At 45.1% G+C, this 21,043-nt stretch overlaps 1 protein-coding gene across 2 annotated transcripts in view; it reads left to right on the top strand.

The window, feature by feature from the left end:
- LOC124602126 (flocculation protein FLO11) overlaps nt 1-21,043 on the top strand; it is a 616,796-nt gene that overhangs the window by 273,015 nt on the left and 322,738 nt on the right. For both annotated transcript variants that reach the window (XM_047136299.1, XM_047136297.1), the window contains exon 2: nt 13,542-13,618. In XM_047136299.1, the coding sequence (XP_046992255.1) occupies nt 13,542-13,618 (77 nt within the window). The remainder of the gene's footprint in view (nt 1-13,541; nt 13,619-21,043) is intronic.

The following is a 21,043-nucleotide window of genomic DNA, read 5'->3' as shown; positions in this document are numbered from 1 at the left end:
CCGGAGGGCAGCGCCAGCCAGCGCTGCAGGGGAGCAAGGCTCCGTGGACCACGAGCGTCACGACGCCGACCCGACGCCTCTGCCGCCAGTTACGGTCTTCTTCTGCTGATTGCGAAGCCCTGCTCGCTGAGAAGGCGATGCGAAGCGACAGCCCCGCCGGCGATAGCGAAGCGCGGCCAAGGTCGAGCAGTTGTGTGGAACGATATCAAACGGAGCAGTAGTGGCAGACAATGGTGGGTGATTCACCAGACCGTCTTCTCCTTCCTCCGTGCCTTATTTCCCTTGACTCCTCGGATCGGCACTTCTATCTATACTTGATAAGAAGTTGTGAATGTATTAGCGCCGTTTTCAGTTCAGTTTTAAGGTCCTTAATTAACCCTTGTCTTCGGTGGGCGTCCCGGCTCTTGCCGTATAGTTAGATTCACGGCTCAGATCCTGTCCTTACCAACGTGGGTGATTCTCTTGATGCTTTTCATCTACATTGGCTACCTTAAACGAGCCTCAGTTGTCCTCATTTCTTACTCTCGCCTTTTAGGATCACTCTTTTAGACTAGCGTAGTAGCATCCTTTTTTTTCTGTAACCTGAAGGTTTTTTGTCTGATTTCCGCATAGCACAACATCCCGATCCGTACATTATCTGGTCGCTCGCTATTATCTATTTCCTTCGATTTCGATAGGCATTTTTGCATCGCAGATCACTTCTGTTACTCTCATTTCAACTTCCCAGTCTTTATAAAGTTTTCTACAATTTAATGTGTGAAAGTTGCAGATGTCGTTGCCGATCCGAAGCACTCGAACCGATCAGTACGTTTATAAGGGCATTGTTTAGATGTAGTTGGGATTTAGAACTGGTTGCCGTTCTTGAGAAGCTGCGATGCAAATACAACAGTTTGACCCTACTTACTGTATGTTCTGTACATTATAGTGTCGTGCACCAAACACCAAAATCGTCTTGAATATCTATGCCGCTGTTAGAAATACGTCGTTACTGTATAAAATTTTCCACGGAATTGGTGTGATATAATTCACGGCCAGATTGAGTAGCAGCGGATTGAAAGCAGATACCCAACTTTTACCTTGATATCTTCGTTGACGCCGCGGGGCGTAGAATATTTGTCTTGATGTGCTCATACATGTGCTTGAAAATATAGGTGTCGTATTACAGGACACTTCGCTTGCAAAGAGCCGGCTTCTTGTGCGCTTGGCACTTGGTCGAAAACCTTTTCGTCGTCCCTAAAACCAATATTGAGTTCTCTCTTGAGACCTTTGAACTTTTACTTCACGATTTTATCTGTATTACTAGCGCCTGGAGTGCCTACTCCACCGGGAAGACCACATTGGTAACGCGTAGTTTTTGTTGGTTTTAAAATCATTCATTGAACTTACATGGTTAGATTATACACTATGTGATCAAAAGTATCCGGACACACCCAAAAACATAAGTTTTTCGTATTAGGTGCATTGTGCTGCCACCTACTGCCAAGTACTCCATATCGGCGACCTCAGTAGTCATTAGACATCGTGAGAGAGCCGAACAGGGCGCTCCGCGCAACTCAAGGAATTCGAACGTGGTCAGGTGATTGGGTGTCATACGCCTGTACGCGAGATTTCCACACTCCTAAACATCCCTATGTCCACTGTTTCCGATGTGATAGTGAAGTGGAAACGTGAAGGGACACGTACAACGCAAAAGCGTGCAGGCCGACCTTCTCTGTTGACCGACAGCGACCGCCAACAGTTGAAGAGGGTTGTAATGTGTAATAGGCAGACATCTATCCAGACCATCAGACAGGAATTCCAAACTACATCAGGATCAACTGCAAGTACTATGACAATTAGGCAGGAGATGAGAAAACTTGGATTTCATGGTCGAGCGGCTGCTCATAAGCCACATATCACCCTGGTAAATGCCAAACGACTCCTCACTTGGTGTAAGGAGCGTAAACGTTGGATGATTGAACGTTGGAAAAACGTTGTGTGAAGTGACGAATTACGGGACACAATGTTGCGATCCGATGGCAGGGTGTGGATATGGCGAATGCCCGGTGAACGTCATTGAAGAGCAATTTGGGGATGGCGATTGCATCTTCCAACACGATCGAGCACTTGTTCATAATGTACGGCCTGTGGCGGATTGGTTACACGACAATAACATCCCTGTAATGGACTGGCCTGCACAGAGTCCTAATATGAATCCAGTAGAACACCTTTGGGATGTTTTGGAACGCCGACTTCGTGCCAGGCCTCACAGACCTCTCATTCGACTCCGTGAAGAATGGGCTGTCATTCCCCAAGAAACCTTCCAGCATCTGATTGAACGTATGCCTGCGAGAGTAAGCTGTCATAAAAGCTAAGGGTGGGCCAACACCATATTGAATTCCAGCATTACCGATGAAGAGCGCCACGAACTTGTAAGTCATTTTCAACCAGGTGTCCGGATACTTTTGATCACAGTGTACCTTTAAGCTTAAACACCTTGAAGTCCATACAGTACGGGAACTTAACTTTAAATGAGTAAAAGTTATTTTTAAATTGTTGTTAGCGTGGACCGGTTTCCGCCCACAAGCAAATCTTTAGCGACGTACTGCCGCATTTCTTCTTGTCTAGACTCTTGTCTTATGAGTGGTGAAAATTGCGCCTTTTACCTTTTCTGGATGCTGTTTTAATGTTTTACACTCAAGATGATCTAAAGATTGCACAAAACTCAGGAATACTATTTTTTTTAAATATATCCAAGTTTCAGTCATAAGAAATAAAGTTCCTGAGGTCTGATTTTTCCGCAGTTTCGACGTTCTGAGCCAGCTGGTATGTATCGTAAGTGCACATGGCTGCTACTTTTGAGAGTAGACGGAAAGGGAAGTACTGGTGTCCACTGACGTTTCAGGCAGTGTCCTTGTAGACGTTGACTAATTTAAACGTTAGCGTCTAGATGCTGCTTATGAACGAAAGAGTTTCATTCCCACTTTGCACAAGTCGTTATTTAACAACTTCCCGGGATAATTGATTCCATTCTCAGTCCGATTAAACAAATGTACTGCGCCATCACACTCCGTTTTAAGTGAATATTTCTGAATCTTGCAAAATGTTTACTTTTTAAGGACGTTTCATTTTCATTGGAGAGGACACATGCTACCTTGTCTTCCATTCTGAACTTCAAAATTTCTCTCCCTCAAACACTGACAAAATGCCTGGTTGATTTTAATAAGTATGAGGCGATCACGCGATTCTTGACATGCGAACGATGCTACTACGTCACTAAACAAATAAAAGGAACAGCGTAAGTATAAATGAAAACTGACCTCTTTTGTTAGTCTGGTTTTGAATCAGTCGCAAAACAGGAGCAATTACCGGGTTCAACACTTCACTAGCGATGACAAGACAAAAAGAATATCAGTTGTCCATAGCTCCTCTTCCGTAATAGCTGAATGGATTGTCGCAACAATGATGTTAGTTTACAACAGGCCCCCTAGCGATGGTGCAGCGTGCATCGATGGCTCACACTACCCATTCGCGCTGATGACAAAAAGAATTTCCCACGATTGTCTTGCAACATTATAAAAGAAGACTGAATTTCAAAATTGTGCAGAAACGTGGCTGGTATGCTGGAGGGTGGGGTTCCAGTTCTCTTAGGTACCATTAACTTTTTCTTACTTCTTTATCGAAATGACTGTGATTGTTATTTTTATTCAGTTAATCTATATAAATAAATCATGTTATTTCTAATCCTGTGCCCCATCATTTTAACCGTCGTATTAACTTTTTTATTTTCTCTGATTTTTATTTCCTAATATTCGTTTTTATTTGGAATCTTTGTTCATGTGATTATAATTATCATTATTTATCTGTCGCAATACTCTGTTTAAATGTTTAAAAACAGCGATCTGTCAGTTAAAAAACAAAAGTCGAAATATATTAAGTGTGTATTAATGTCGTAAATATATTTTTCATTACAAGATGTACAGTTTTTTACGGCAATCGTCGTACAAACATTCAAAACATGAATTTTTCTTGTAGCATGGACAAAAATAATCCAGGTGAAGAGTTGAATGAAAGAAGATTTTATAAATTAAACAAATGAGTAATAGAAGTAACGACTGCAATATCATGGGCGAAAATATAAAATGGCAAAGAGGACGAAATTAAATCTTCGGAAGTACATAAAAATCATCAAAATCACATGGACAAAGATTCAAACTGAAAAAAGAGTAGCCGGCCGAAGTGGCCGTGCGGTTAAAGGCGCTGCAGTCTGGAACCGCAAGACCGCTACGGTCGCAGGTTCGAATCCTGCCTCGGGCATGGATGTTTGTGATGTCCTTAGGTTAGTTAGGTTTAACTAGTTCTAAGTTCTAGGGGACTAATGACCTCAGCAGTTGAGTCCCATAGTGCTCAGAGCCATTTGAACCCTTTTTGAAAAAAGAGTAAGCGAAATTAAAAATAAAAGCAATTAAAACTAATATGATGATTAAAATGATGCAACGAAAAAATACGTAAATTTATGCCACTTAATTGAAGAAAAAAAATGATCATGGTCATTTCTATAAAGAAGAAATTAAAAAATGGTATCGGACGGGAACCGTACTAACAACTTTCAGCATACCAGTCAAGTAATTTAACCGCTACGCTATGACATCATTAAGACATTCGTCCTTATTTTCAAGCCGCTGGTGGATAACTAGAAATTATTTTTATCGATTACCCGCAAAAGAGGACCCACCACCATATTGGGGTTTCAAGAAATGGATCACACCCTTGGGGACGCCATGTCGTCAGTGTGCGTGCGTTTGATCTCTGGCAAAGTTTATTAGTGTTAAAAATGTCGTGTTGCACCCAGGTTCGGTCTCCACATTAAACTTTAGGTCCCATAGCTGGCTTAGCTAGTCACTTCGTAGTTCGGAAGAAGGCAAAAGCCGTACCACCAACAAAAGTAAGATGCCTAATATAGCACTGCAGTAACAACCAACCTTCCGCCGATATTTGGTGATATCAACCTTTCCGTTAGGCTGTCGTATATTGGCCGTACTCGGTTCTTTCGGCTGGAATGGCCTGCAGGCGTTCGCCGAGGGCGTTAACCCTTGTAAAACACAATCGCGCCTTGCTCGGCGGGATCCCTTTTTGTGGCGCGCGGCGGCCGGCAGCGCTGCCTTTCTGGGAGAAGTGTCGGCGCTATCTGGCATCGCGTCGCCCGTGATTAAGGTCTCCGGAGCCCGCACAGAGGCGGTATTCACGTTCCGCTGCGGTCGGCCGGCCATTTTCACCACTACTGTCCGCCATTATTAATGATGAACGGCCCGACCACCGCACTTCCGCCGCCAGCGCAACTGCAGTATTATTCCAGCAGCCCGCAGCTCCGAGGCTATGCCCTTGCTATCGCTCAGGTCCTGGCTAGCATTGACTCGCTACTCCTGCCCGATAAAGAAAATCCGTTGCGTTCAAAATCCCCAATACTTTAACGGATGTGTTCTATGGGAAGCGAGAACCGCTGTTCAGTTTAGAACCGTCCTGATTTACGTATTTTATTTTAGAATCCGGCTGCTAGATGTATCCGTTGCGACAACCACGCCGACGGTATACATAGAACATAATTTATGACAATAGAAATTCGGGCGTGTATCTGCGTTCATGTCAACGATGAATGCTTCTGTTGCACTGTTTCAGTTACGCTCATCAAATACCACAGCGCAAAATAGGCCAACGCGAGTAGGACTCGATAACTCAGGGTTCCATACAAACTCAGTTATGTTTATAGACAGTTCATCCACTCCGAGAGTCGAATATCTCGACCAATCTGCCTGTTATCTACATTGATACTGGCAAGACATCGGTCCCAGGGATTCTAAGATTTTCGAGAATATTTTAATGTCAATAATATAAATGTGACATAAGTCATGCAGGAAGCATGCGACAATTGTTATAATAATCAGCAGTTCTAGTCTGCGAATGTTTATTTTACATACAATTTGAAACGCCGTGTCTACGTGCAGAAATCGCTCCTGGATATCTGGTGGTGAATAAATTCCGAAACGCGCCATATGAGCAATAAAATTATTCCTTGCCTTATGTTTGACTTATACCATTGCGCTCCAGTCAACCTGAATGCAGAGCTACTGACTGTTTTAATTTCAGGTTTGACCTCGGATAACAAATGGGGGGGGGGGGGTTGTTTGGGGGAGGAGACCAGACAGCGAGGTCATCGGTCTCATCGGATTAGGGAAGGATGTCGGCCGTGCCCTTTCAAAGGAACCATCCCGGCATTTGCCTGGAGCGATGTAGGGAAATCACGGAAAACCTAAATCAGGATGGCCGGACGCGGGATTGAACCGTCGTCCTCCCGAATGCGAGTCCAGTGTGGATAACAAATGACAAAAGAAATACTTTTGCCTGTGAATAATTAAAGATTTACTACTACCGGTTTTTTCCATTTATTGTACTGTAAAACCCTCATTTTTGTCAAATTTCATGATTCTAGGCCAGCGGTAAGTACCGTGTGGGATTTGATGTGTGAGTCTGCGACTGTTAAAATACGACATAAATGGCCGTATCTTTTGATTGCATTGACTTAGAACCTTGAATTTTGTACACTGCCAAGGACCCTTATGCTTTAGTATATGACATAAATTTCAACGTGTTACGCGTACCCTTCCTGAGAAAAAGGGTTTTTAACAGTGACGGACAACATAGCGACCCTATAAGGGTTCCGTTTTTGCCGATTGAGACACTGAACGCTAAAAAGGCCTTATACACACATTAAGCCTAAGGTAACTGTTACATCTACTCTTTCTGCGCATTTGTTATGGTCTCAAGTGAAGGCAATGTTAATTTCATGTTGATGACAATGTTCAAGTTAATGGTTTCTTAGGTATGTCACTTACCGTAACAGTGTGACCTTATGTTGTGACTATTGCGTAGAAACTATTGTCGTAGAAACTTCAAATTATTCCCAGTTGCAAGTCGAATTTTACCTTCTAAAGCTTCTTTCCAATATAGTGTTTGTTAAAACGCCCCCAGTACGCATGTGCTGTTGCTCGCTTGTGATGTCGGCGTTATACAAAGTTATGAGGTGTGACAAACACTTGTTCATAAACAACGTTCGTGTGGGAAGAAGAGATAAGTATCTCGTGTTCCCTATTCACGTCGTCCGGAGTCCGACAAGGGGCACTGTGTGCAGCCATACATATCTCTGACATTTAAGGCTTGTCGTCGCATATGCTGTTTTATGGATACCTCATGCAAATAGGCAGCAGGCGCATAGAGCGCAGAGTAGTGCGCAAGTCATTGGAACGGCATGTTACCGGCGAACAAATACTGGGAGTCAGTTGCAGATCGTTTGCGCTGAAAGAACGCAGAGGAAGATTTCGTCACGTAATACGAAGCAGCCGGAATTTCTCACATTTACAGCTGGAGCTGTGCGGAGGGCGGTAGTGGTCCCTCCCTCCCTCCCTCCCTCTCCCCTCCCTCCCCCCACCCTCCCTCCGCCCCTCCAGTAAACCACAACTAGGTTACATAATGTCTACATTCAATTGACTAGCAAGAATTTTTTCTTCTACATCATATATAGCACTTAACATAACATGAGTATGTCGAAACATTGTTTTCAGCAACCGGTTATATGCAAGGTCCGAATAGGTTGTTATATCTTTAACATAGTGTAGCTTTACGACAAACGAGATAAATAACTACAGTTTTCTAAAAAAAAGTGAACGACGGAATTTGGATGGCGATTGAAGAGAGTGAAGTGCTGTAACTCTTCTTAACGTTTTCACTCATCTTTTCACACCAGTTAAACGGGAATGCCGTGATAGTGAGACCAAAGTCTACCGTAATGCCGCAGTTCCAGCCCCATCTTCGCTGTGCCAGCGTAATTCGATTTCATCTGTATCACATTTCTAGGATACCCTTGCGTTACACGCAACTGCAAATATTAAAAAGAAATACACTTCTCTTTTCAGTCGCTATCAAATGAAGATAAAGTACCTGTATGTATTTCGTTTCATTGAAATAATAAACCGTAGGAGCTGCAACATCTCGATGGGTAAGGAAATTAGTCCCAGTGTTAAAGTGAATTCCGTTTTGTATATTATGACCTAATCAAAAACCATGTTTCGATATCACCAAAATTTTATCATATTTTTGACAGACGTCCGAAGTAGTAGATAAAAGCGAGAGGCAACAAAACTTCTAAATAACGTTTCGTTATAGAACAGAGTTGTTGTGAAGGAAAGCAAATTTTTAATCTGTGGTTTTTACATAATTATGGAAATGATCATATTTGTCATAAACAAATACTACCAGTGAAGTTGTTCCAGAATTGACAAGTTACAGCAAGTTCTAATATTCCAAAACGATGACCGAAAGTCAAGAAATGAATGATTGAATCGATCTCGAAGTAACAATATCGTGTGTGTGTGTAACCTGTCAGTAAATCAGACGATATTTATATTTAGCATAAACCTTTCCATTCACATCAAATGGCGAAAGTTTGTTTTAAGTACTTGGTACAGTTCGGTCTGCCGCCTGATACTTGTGCTGTCATATTAATAGCGGGAGAAGACAAATGCTACTAGAGAATAAAACACTAAGGCGTGACACGTCAGGGGACGAATCAGATCTGTTAATAACACATTTGAATAGCGAAGCCGACTGCCTACCGCAGTGGGAGTCGAATGCAGATATGCGAGCACTGTTAACTAAACGACTTTCCGCTCTGTTTGAGAAATACGACTCGCGAGAGACCGGCATTTTGGAAAGCGAGGCTTTTCCGCGTAGTTGGCGGGTGAACGCGGCATTGTCTGGAAATTGGAGACTGCGACCCGGTTAGAGTGCGGACCGGCCCGGTTCTGCGCCGATGGCCGCGCTGTGACTGCGTCTTGTCATGGGATGCTGTTCACTCTTACCCCGCTTTCCCGCTCAGCTGCGCGCATTCCGTCTACCTGCCTTTTTATTCTGCCAGCATGCGTTCTTAGCGTCGCCGAGTACTGTACAGCTCTCGTGAGCATTACGGGATCTTCCCCAATCTGACTGGGTATCGTAGCTTGGTATTGTTTGATAAACAGCTCCATTGACGACATGGCGACGTTTACGAAGTTCGTTGCTCCTGCAGTTTTAGTGGCATGACAATCGTACAAGGACTTGGTACGTGTTAGACTCTACGTCGGCTTTCATTATATTCAAATTATTAAACAGTTCTCCCAAACGTTTTGTGACAAAATTGTACATTGGCATAGAATCCTAAATGGAATACTTTCAGCCGAAGAACTAATGGCCGTAAATGAATATTTTTGACGAGAAACTGGCCATTTCAAGTCATAGGAAGTTGAATTTGGTTCTTAACAAAGACTCGTTCGCACAAAAAAAGTAATTGAGGCTATGGTAGTTGGATCGAGTGGGAAAAGATTTATCAATAAGCACTCATCAGCGTGTCCGTGAAATTGAGACTTCGAAGACTACAGCGCGAAGAATACTCGTGGAGCAATAATTAGACTCTTGTTATGAAGAACGTGTGCCGCGCGCGATTAGCCGAGCGGTTTAAGGCGCTGCAGTCATGGACTGTGCGGCTGGTCCCGGCGGAGGTTGGAGTCCTCCCTCGGGCATGGATGTGTGTGTTTGTCCTTAGGATAATTTACCTTAAGTAGTGTGTAAGTTTAGCGACTGATGACGTTAGCAGTTAAGTCCCATAAGATTTCACACACATTTGAACATTTTTTTGAAGAACTAAGTAAGCCAAATGATTTTGAATTAAGAGTTCAGCTGTGTCATTTATAACCCAATTATTGTTTGCAGATTAGACCGTTTTGAACCGTGATGGCCTCATCAGTCGCCTCAATAACTATGGCTGAAGTGATAAGTATTGAAAATCCGTGCAGCTTGTTAGTTTTAAAGATCACTAGCAACGTTTCTCTACCAACTTGTGGACTGCCATTTTGAAAGATCAGTAGATAGGTCGCAGCCACTCCGCTCTAATGGTGTTCATTCGAGATGTGCTGCCACAATTGGATCCAATCCCGACTCATCACAATATCATTATCATGTCTGCCCTAACTTAGAATGGCCGATAGGGTTTCCTCCTAATTGCTTCCTTGTTGTACTCCTTCTCGAGGTGCATGTGCTGTTGCTGTTCTGTGACGCATACGCTCCTAATCTCTTTCACCTTGTTCCCTCTGATAACAAGGAATCTTTCCGTGTACTACGGCATCGATATTCCTATGTTCCGTCTTGTAAAACTGATACTGCAATGCTTTTGACATTCCATTGGCAGCTTGCATCCTTCGGCGTCTTGACCAGTCCTGCTTAGGTTCAAGCTACCCAGTCTGTCCCGTATATACTTTTGGCAATTGGAGAGAGCTGTTGCCCATCTTTTTGTTTTGTGTAGATGGACGGGGTGAGGATCATATCGAGTAATGATGCTTCGTGAACTCAAATGTGAGTTCGTCGAGAAAATACGTCGTCCTTTTCGCGGAGCCCTATTGAGAAAATTTAGATAATCAGCATTTCAACCTGACTGCAGAACGGTTTTACCACAGTTCGTTTTTCTTTCGCTCTTATTGCGAGTGGAACAGGAAAGGAAATGACTAATAATGGTACAAGGTATCTTCCGCCGTGGTCCATGTGGTGACTTGCGCAGTGTATATGTGACGTAGCTGTAGATGTAAGGAAGTGCACCATTGTACTATCGTAGGGAGAACACAGTCATCCATGACGGACTGTCGTGCGTGCGAAATTGATTGATGTGGCATGTGCAAGAATGTCAGTCCTTCTGGTCATCAAGGGCTGTGTGGACAAGTGAGCAGTTTCACTGGCTCGTCACTGGCAGGAGTTTGAGTACCAACAGGTGGCTAAAGCGATATCTTTCTCTGTGCTGAATTCCGCCGGTCCGATGACAATGCTGCGCGGCCTTTAAATGTCAGGGCGCGCGATCGGAGCTGCGCGTTGCGGGTCTCCACGGCTCGGCGTCACGCCCCGCAGGCCCGGCTGGCCTTTCACGTTCTGATGCCGGGGCGGATAGGCAGCAGCCCGCCGCGTAGCGCCTGCAGCCGCAGCTGCATCCCGGCGCGCCGATCTGTCTCGGCTGTCACCCATTGTTCGCTGCGATCCACTTTCTGTGGCGCGGGTGGCGCCCGCCGCACACGAGATGATGGCCACATTGTGTGTGGGAGGGGCACGCCCGGCCGCTTAGGGCACCAGACCGCTGCGCTCAACTGCTTTGTCTCCGACCGCCCCGCGTCAAGCCGAGCGCGGTTTCCGCGACCGGTTTCGTCATTCTGGAGTGGGCGGTGCGCGCGCCGCCAATATGGTTGCTGAGTCATCGCCAGGACGTTAGTCTGACTGATCGAGGACACGCCACTCGTCTTCTGCCACATACATCTGTACTGTACTGCCTTGCCCTCCCCTCGCTGTCGACAAGGTTTCGAACACCACCCCGGTTCTGTCTACCTTCTATTCTCGGTCGTGGATCATTCGGTCTGCGTTTACAATCAGCAGTCCAGAGCTGATCGACCGGCATAATGCGTAAGTCCACTAGTCTCCACACAGTGATATCAGTCGTAGCTGGATTCAGCTCGCGCGCCGAGTTAACGATCGCTAGATGGTACACCAGTCAGCCTTGGCTTGACTACTGTCACCATTTGGACAGCAGCCAGGACCCCCCCCCCCCCTCCTCTCCGCCCCTTCTTTCTACTAAACAGTTTAAAATATGAAAACTTCCTGAATAAATTCACGATCGACAGAGTATACTATGAAAACACGTCAAGCATTGTACAACAGTGCAAAGTTTTTATGTCGGGTTAAGGGGGTCATTATTCACACCTACCCATTTTTCACGTTGGACATATAAAGCAAGCTCCCACTCATTGATTTCACATGACCATAACTCCTGTAAGTATACTTATCTTCTCGTAATCGCTTTGTCTAGGATTGCAGGTTCATGGGTACGTATAATTCAGAATGTGATTTTTGTTCGTTGTTGTTTTATCATTAGGCTCAGCACAAAATACAAACATGCCTCTGTCGCAATTCAATGTGACCGTCAACAGCGTTGACAGTTTACTATTACGTACGAAATGGCTCTGAGCACCATGCGACTTAACTACTGAGATCATCAGTACCCTAGAACTTAGAACTATTTAAACCTAACCAAACTAAGGACATCACACAGTTCCATGCCCGAGGCAGGATTCGAACCTGCGACCGTAGCGGTCGCTCGGTTCCAGACTGTAGCGCCTAGAACCTCTCGGCCACTCCGGCTGTCACTATTACGTACGAAGTCAGCTCAATCTGTGTTGCTCCTTTCACCTTCCTGACAAATCTTCCTCAGGTAACAGTGGCATCTGACGTCATTCGTATGGCGTCAGCCATATACTACGGCAGAATTACACAATATTTTGTTTTTAAATCAAAGTATCGTTCTTGATATTTAAAATTGCGCCGAGGGCCAGTCATCAGTATGATTCGGTGGATCAAAATAGAATCGAAGATGTGCTCTGTGAACAGTGATAAGGAACTTCTGGTGAGAAACATGATAATGTGCTTCATATTAGTTGATAGTTCCACGATGTACTGAAAAATGGCACCTTATTTCATATTTCGCGTTATCGCTATTGCCAAATTTGTCAGGATGTGTGCATGTAAGCAGTGGTAAGTTCCAAAAACATCGTTGCCAGCATTAGTAACGCATCTGGTGTTCGTGTAAGGAAAAAGATTTTCAGCTTTTTTACAAATTTGGGAATGGTTTGGAGTATATTTCCTCCTCCCCCCCCCCCCCCCCCCCCCCGAAAAAAACAATATTATGTCACATAGAACGAGAGGTTGATACGACTTCTAGTAAATTTTGGGGATAACTTCTGAACAGAAAACCTGATTTGAAAACTTGTATCATATGATAAGATGTGATAAAGTAGATGCAAGTAAAAGACCGCTAATTTCAAGCAGTTTAGTGTGTGTTATTTTACAGCAGAATAAGGTTTTATTGCGCCCGACATTCTAGCTTTTGATGAACAAAAACCTTCGATCGATTAGACGGCCGCGCCGTCTGGGGCGTCTTGTCACAGTTCGCGCGGCTCCGCCCGACGGGGGTTCGAGTCCTCCCTCGGGCATGTGTGTGTGTGTGTGTGTGTGTGTGTGTGTGTGTGTGTTTTCCTTAGCGTAAGTTAGTTTTAAGTTAGATTAAGTAGTGTGTAAGCCTAGGGACCGATGACCTCGGCAGTTTGGTCTCATGGGAACTTGCCACCACTAATCAGAAGTACGAAGCCATGCAAGTTATTCTGAAAGAATCTGTCCCATTGTTGTTTTGATTTGTTCCGTAGTGGTTTACGCCTCTCCATTATTGTGAACCGGATTTGGAATTCGATCCCGGATATCTGGAATACGGAAGATCAGTGGAGGGAGTGACAGGCTGGAACTGTGAGACGGCTACGAGGCGTGGCCATATGGCGGAGGTGATGGGGACAGAGATTCGGTCCGTCAGATAGCTTTAATGTGGCTGACGCTGTAGTTTGCAGCGCCGCGATGTGAGACTGGTGTAACAGCGGCGCTCTTTCCTGTTGTTTCAGGACTCGGGTGCCGGCGGCTCGCTGGACGAGGAAGACGGCGCCCGGGGTTCCAACGCCACCAACACACCTACCCGCAGGTCAGTCTGAGCACCACACCACTGGGCCGTTCGTCTCACTCTCCGCAGCCAGTCCACTGCCGCTTAAGTAAATGTTATTTCTATGCTAGCCTATCCCGTGCGAGCCTCTTCACCTCTGCATAACTGCCTGCAACCAACAGCCGTGTGAACCTGCTTACTGTAGTCAGACGTGTGACTCCCTGTACAGTTATTACCTTTCACTACCGAATTAACTATTTCCTGGTTCCTCTTAACATTTGCTGTCCCTCTAAGTAAAATTGTGTGATAAACATCTTTTTTCGCGTGTTCGATTCAGTACCTCTTCATAAGTAGCTCGATCTGCCATCTAATCAACAGCATTCTTCTGTGGCACCACATTTGAGAAGCTTGTATTTTGTATATTGATTATCGCCCACGTTTAAGTATCATTTTTCAGTGCAACGTACAACAGGGCGATGTTCTTGATTTCCTTTGACATTGTCGTCACCCCCAGACAATTCAACTTTTTTCTAAAGACATGTGGGACTGTAACACCCACATGGTATACGTGTGAACCACTAGGAACCATTGAAAATCATTCGACGAAGTTTGTACATGCTCTGAAGAAGGAAAGGCTGTTTATGCTTTCATCCCTCCTCTTCCGCGCCCTCCTGTGGCATGTGAACGAGGGGAGGGAGGTTCCGATATTGACACGTAGTTGAAAAGAATAGCGAAAGGTTCCTCTAAGACACCCGTTCGGCAACATCCTCGGTGCCATCTGTGCACCTTTGTTGGACACTTTAAATATCCGTCCCTGTGTGGAGACACGCATTCACGGATTCCTAGGCGCTGGTGGGAAAGGCAGCCCTTTCCATATCCCTCAGATTTTGCATGAGTCCGACAAGTGCTGGTCCAGTGGCGTAGCTTCAGTCATCTGTTTTTTTATGCGCAATTAAATTATTTCTCAGTTACGGGTGGCACCACCACTAGCACAAATGACAGCCTGATATCGGCAACTTTAGCTGCGCGTCAAGGAATTGAAATAGGTCCAGGGGATGTTAATAGATATGTTTTGTGACCCAAGAACCAATTCCTCTACTTTTTCTGGCTGAGAGTTCCTACAATTTAGATTTCGACCCATGGTTTCCCAAGTATGTTCAATTGGGTTTAAGTCAGGGCTGCTGGGAGGACACTGCATTACTGGGATGCCCACTGCATTGAGACGATCTTGGCCGACCTGTGTCATGTGAGGTTGAACATTATCCTGCATCAGTGGAAGAACGGTCTAAATGCTGAAGCCTCCCACTTGCTGTCAGACTCTCCTGTCTCATCTCAGTTGCGCTTGGTGTTCTTCGGAGGAAGTTGCATGACAATGAGGGGTGTTTTCCTGTTTAACTTGATGCCTCTCCAAATCATGACAGATCGACCCACAAATAAGGGGTGTGGAAGAAATTAAATTTGTATGATTCTTCACCTCTGATGGTAAACACAGATCCTGCCGTCATGGCCCTCCTTGAAGAGATATGACTGATCTTTGAAGAATACTTAATGCCAACGCTCCATACCCTCACTGCATGTGTTAATTGGCACCTGGCCGCACGATGTGTATGGGCCAACTTTGGCACCTTCATTGACTTGCACAGATGAGTGCACATTTTCCACAACCATCTCCAAACTGTCTGCATTGGCACTATTTGACTAGTAGCAGCAGCATGGTGATAGGTTAGAGTATATTTTGTCCATTGGGCTGCCTGCCGACCAGTAGCACCATCGTCCCACAGTGTAGTGCAGTGGCAATGGCCTCGACTTGGACGGCGCGTGATAAGATCAGTCTGCGTGTTACTGCAATGTGTGACATGCCTAGCATATTTCCTTGTATCACTGTGACCTGCCATCTCCAGGCAGATCAACGGCTTGGCTAATCTCAGTGAAGGACAGCTGTCTCCATACCATAATTCTGTAAAACAAAAATAAACGTTCCACCTCTTATGTGCTGAACGAGCCAGAGCCTAAGGCAAACATAGTTATTTATGGAATCCTTACCACGCTCGGAAAACGCTGATAAAAACAGGAGTAGGAAACGCTCCTCACTGTGTAAGAGCTGCCTGCAGGTTGATTTGCTTCTGCGTTGAAACTAAACAGCTGAATGGTGCTATGTCATTGCACTAATCCTGGCTGGCGAAATTTGAGGGGTGTCGACAGGATTGCCTAGTCCGCCGGGACCTAGGAAACTGTGAAAGGGCATTTTTGTACATGGCCATTTTTAAAGTGCTGAACAAAGATGCGAAGGGGGCATCGAGGGTATTGCTGAGCTGGGGTGTATTAGACTGACCCTTTGCCGTTTTATTCACGCTTGTATCGAAGTCACACTCCTCCTGCATACACGCCACAGAAGGATACGGAAAAGGAGGTGTGAGAAAGCATACATACCCTTTTATGCTTCGAATCGCGTTTAATTTTCGCTGAATGATTTTGAACGGTGCTTAGTTGTTCTAGTCTGTATATCAAAGCATCACTGTGTCCTTCGAGAACGGAGAGAACGGTTAAATCTTTTGGAAAGTGCAAAGGTCGTCAATAAAATCGTCCTGTTGCACATCGCAGTGCAGAATGTCGTTTTGGACTGCGAAATGTCTGAAAATGAATGTTCCAAAGGGAGGGATGGTTTCATTCATGCGGTTTATGCCATCAGCTGGGTCTTTTTCTCCTCGTTTCTGAATGGTGGTGTGTCTGTAATGTTGTCCTTAGCCACCCATGACACCAATGAGAGAACTTCGTGATTTCAACTCTGAGCGTCGAGGGTCTGACCTCCCGTCGCACAGACATCAAAAGAACGAGTGAGCTGTGAGTAACGGAACGCGTGACGACCTTCACGTGATACGACACGCCCAAGGCGGCGTTGGGCGGAATTGTCCTGAAGTGTGCTGCCAGTGTGTCTTCATTAACACACCGTAAGTCTCACATGAACTTCTGAACTGCAGCCTTTTTTTTTCTTACACCTTGCTGTTTGAAGTGTTGCCGAGCCTGAAGGTAATGTCGCACGACACCACGCTTGTGACACTGGGAGAAAATGGCTAGTTAAAAAAAATGACCCTATAATATTGTTGCACAGTTTAGTTTTCAGACGCGACATTACACATCCGAGGCCTGGCAACCCATGTGAAAAGGTATCACTGAGGTGCTGTTTGTGATTTGTTTTTACTCACATGTTCATGTCATGATTTCAGCAGCTGCAATACACAGGAACATTTGCTTAGCCAGTGGCTCGGCGTTAGGGACTTGTCACTTAGTATACATAATTTTTGCATTTGTTGGCGTTTCATTGGTGTATCTGCTAAAACACAGCCTGCTTGTGAACATAGCATAAATTCGTTGCCGATTGATGTAGCATATTACGTAGTTAACTGAGTTCTTTTGGAAAAGCCAAATTTACTTAATTGTTTTCAATTATTTTTCTCTCCTAACATTTTCCATCAGCCAGCTTCAAAAACAAAGACGGGAAACACCTAATTCATGGCCCAAGTGTTTGTATTTCGGTTTCCTGAATAACGTATTTCGTTTAAAGCGATAAGAAAAGAAGTGTCCTTTTTTTTTTTTTTCATACTGGTTGTGTGCCGTGTGCACTGATATTGAAATTTGTTTAGTTCGTCCATGACACTTTGCTAAAGTGCCATTAGCTACGTTCTGTTAAATAATTCGGACATAATTTTTATTGTCGTTTTCTACTAAGTATTTTTTCGGATAGCCAACCCTTGTTAACAGTGGTGTGCTAGAAGGAAAAATCTGCTCAACAATTATACCTTCGTGGTATGTGAAACTTCGCGAGAATGTTCGGTGTTTGCGGCGGATAATGCCTAATTCACCAGCGTCGTGACTATGGCGACATTCCTACCTTCTACTATCCACTTTTCACAGGACCCGATCTGACACAGTTGAATTTCTCACGTGACCGGCGCCACGCGTATTGAGTGAGCGCCTCTTTGCGTGAGCGGGGCTGGGAATCCTTTCACAACGATGATGTCATACCATTCAAACGGGTGTAGTCTGTGAAACGCCTGGCTCGTGAGAAACGAAGTTACCAAATGCATTGCCTGCAATCTACGGTTGGCTGTCACCATGTGGAAAGTTTCCAGAATCAATTGAGAAAGATCGCCGGTGCCACTTAGACTCATTGCATTGTCCAGACTAATACGCGTGGCACAATACCTATATTCGAGGTATTTAGTTTTGCCAGTGTGCATGTCCAGCAGTACGCAGCCCTTTTTGTGCGGGTTCACTGGATCTCGCCCAATAAGATATGCTTTGGCGAAAGCGCCTTCTTCAGCTCCGAATGGGTATCTGTACTTCACCCGGCCCTTAGCAGAAAATGGCAGCGCGGAATAATATCACTTCGTGCTTAGGTTCATTGAAAAGAATCATTTCAAAATAACAATTGTGGGTTTTGGCAGACACCAACTACGATAAAACATTATTGTGGGTTTCGGCAGACACCAACGACGATTAAACTGAAACAAATCACTGAATGGTAACACTTTGCATCCCTACAGTATCATGAAGGCGTTAAGGCGCTGCCGCTGTCAAAGATACGATGCCTCGCAAAGCTATGCTACACAAACAGGGTGTTCAGTAATTCATTGGGAGTTTCACGTAATAAATCAGTCCACATAACTTTATGCTGGTAAGAGAGCTTGGAGTTTAATGATGACAACATTATTTCTGATAATTGTAGTGCTGCGCTCACTGAAGCCTGGAATTACAGCGTTGAGTTATAGCACTGTCGACGAAGTATATTCTTTGGAATTTACTGTTTGACTTATTCATGCAGTTCCTATATAACTTTTACTGCCGTATTTCGTGGTTCGGCGAGGCAGTATCCTACAATATTCGAAGTCTCTCATTCAGAACTAGATCCTTCACTTCCACACGTCCCTCCATATGTTTTGAGTCATTTATTTAAAATGTCCGCCCCCGGTAGCTGAGCGGTCAACGCGACAGAATGTCAATCCTAATGGCCCGGGTTCGATTCCCGGCTGGGTAGGAGATTTTCTCCGCTCAGGGACTGGTTGTTGTGTTGTCCTAATCATCATCTTTTCATCCCCATCGACGCGCAAGTCGTCGAAGTGGCGTCAAATCGAAAGGCTTGCACCCAGCGAACGATCTACCCGACGGGAGGCCGTAGTCACACGACATTTTTATTTATTTCTTTAAAATTGTCAACTAAATTTTGTAAAAAAATAGCAACAGCTTTCTTTAAAAAAGCATATATGTGACCTCTTTAGCATCTGCTTCTTTAGCATAATCTTATGGATACTCACTCATAATTTAATATAACAGTAACACACATTTAGATGTTCAATATCAGTGCGTACTCCTACTGAATATTTTGACAGTGTGTATGTCCTTGTAATGATCTCTCGCTGTACTTCACAAATTATTATGTGTAAATATTTGTATGCAATGAGAATAACGGGGTGAACTTAGTTACTTGCATCGTCGAAACTATGTTGAGTGGCCGCTCGATTTGAGGCGCCATGTCATGGATTGCGCGGTCCTGCCGGAGGTTCGAGTCCTCCCTCGGGCATGGGTGTGTGTGTTGTTCTTAGCATAAGTTAGTTTAAGTAGTGCGTAAGTCTAGGGACAGATGACCTCAGCAGTTTGGTCCCTTAGGAATACACAAACATTTGACGTTGAGCGACTGTAGCCCCCCCCCCCCCCCCCGCCCACACACACACACACACACACACACACACACACACACACACACATACGCACACACACAAGGTAGAAACTATGCCAAACAGTATAGATTCTACTACGATGCAGTTAACGCACCCTTAACATGGTTCGTATGACAGTGTATACATTGTCACATGCCTTGCTTTCCTCGTCACTGGTACGAGGAGACTTTAAAAAGTAAGTTACGTATTAGTATGGCACGTTAAATAACTTATTGAATGCTGCAATATCCTTCAAAGTGACAATAGATAATAGAACTATTTTTAGTATAGTCACCCAGGCTCTGTAAACAACGGTAGGAGTCCAGAATGAGATTTTCACTCTGCAGCGGAGTGTGCGCTGATATGAAACTTCCTGGCAGATTAAAACTGTGTGCCCGACCGAGACTCGAACTCGGACCTATGCCTTCCGCGGGCAAGTGCTCTACCAACTGAGCTACCGAAGCACGACTCACGTCCGGTACTCACAGCTTTACTTCTGCCAGTACCTCGTCTCCTACCTTCCAAACTTTACAGAAGCTCTCCTGCGAACCTGGAGAACTGGCACTCCTGAAAGAAAGGATATTGCGGAGACATGGCTTAGCCACAGCCTGGGGGATGTTTCCAGAATGAGATTTTCACTCTGCAGCGGAGTGTGCGCTGATATGAAACTTCATGGCAGATTAAAACTGTGTGCCCGACCGAGACTCTAACTCGGGACCTTTGCCTTTCGCGGGCAAGTGCTCTACCAACTGAGCTACCGAAGCACGACTCACGTCCGGTACTCACAGCTTTACTTCTGCCAGTACCTCGTCTCCTACCTTCCAAACTTTACAGAAGCTCTCCTGCGAACCTGGAGAACTGGCACTCCTGAAAGAAAGGATATTGCGGAGACATGGCTTAGCCACAGCCTGGGGGATGTTTCCAGAATGAGATTTTCACTCTGCAGCGGAGTGTGCGCTGATATGAAACTTCATGGCAGATTAAAACTGTGTGCCCGACCGAGACTCGAACTCGGGACCTTTGCCTTTCGCGGGCAAGTGCTCTACCAACTGAGCTACCGAAGCACGACTCACGTCCGGTACTCACAGCTTTACTTCTGCCAGTACCTCGTCTCCTACCTTCCAAACTTTACAGAAGCTCTCCTGCGAACCTGGAGAACTAGCACTCCTGAAAGAAAGGATATTGCGGAGACATGGCTTAGCCACAGCCTGGGGGATGTTTCCAGAATGAGATTTTCACTCTGCAGCGGAGTGTGCGCTGATATGAAACTTCCTGGCAGATTAAAACTGTGTGCCCGACCGAGACTCGAACTCGGGACCTTTGCCTTTCGCGGGCAAGTGCTCTACCAACTGAGCTACCGAAGCACGACTCACGTCCGGTACTCACAGCTTTACTTCTGCCAGTAGCTCGTCTCATACCTTCCAAACTTTACAGAAGCTCTCCTGCGAGCTTCTGTAAAGTTTGGAAGGTAGGAGACGAGGTACTGGCAGAAGTAAAGCTGTGAGTACCGGACGTGAGTCGTGCTTCGGTAGCTCAGTTGGTAGAGCACTTGCCCGCGAAAGGCAAAGGTCCCGAGTTCGAGTCTCGGTCGGGCACACAGTTTTAATCTGCCAGGAAGTTTCAACGGTAGGAGTGTTTGACCAGTCGTTATGATTCTCAACGATAGAAATCCGCTCCTTCGTGGCGAAGCCATTCGAGAATCGCTGTGTGAACGTCCTCATTGTCGAAAAATCTCTGCCCTCCTCAGATGTTC

This window comes from Schistocerca americana, chromosome 1 (assembly GCF_021461395.2).
Source record: "Schistocerca americana isolate TAMUIC-IGC-003095 chromosome 1, iqSchAmer2.1, whole genome shotgun sequence".
Taxonomy (NCBI): Eukaryota; Metazoa; Arthropoda; class Insecta; order Orthoptera; family Acrididae; genus Schistocerca; species Schistocerca americana.
This window is presented reverse-complemented; position numbering and strand designations above follow the sequence as displayed.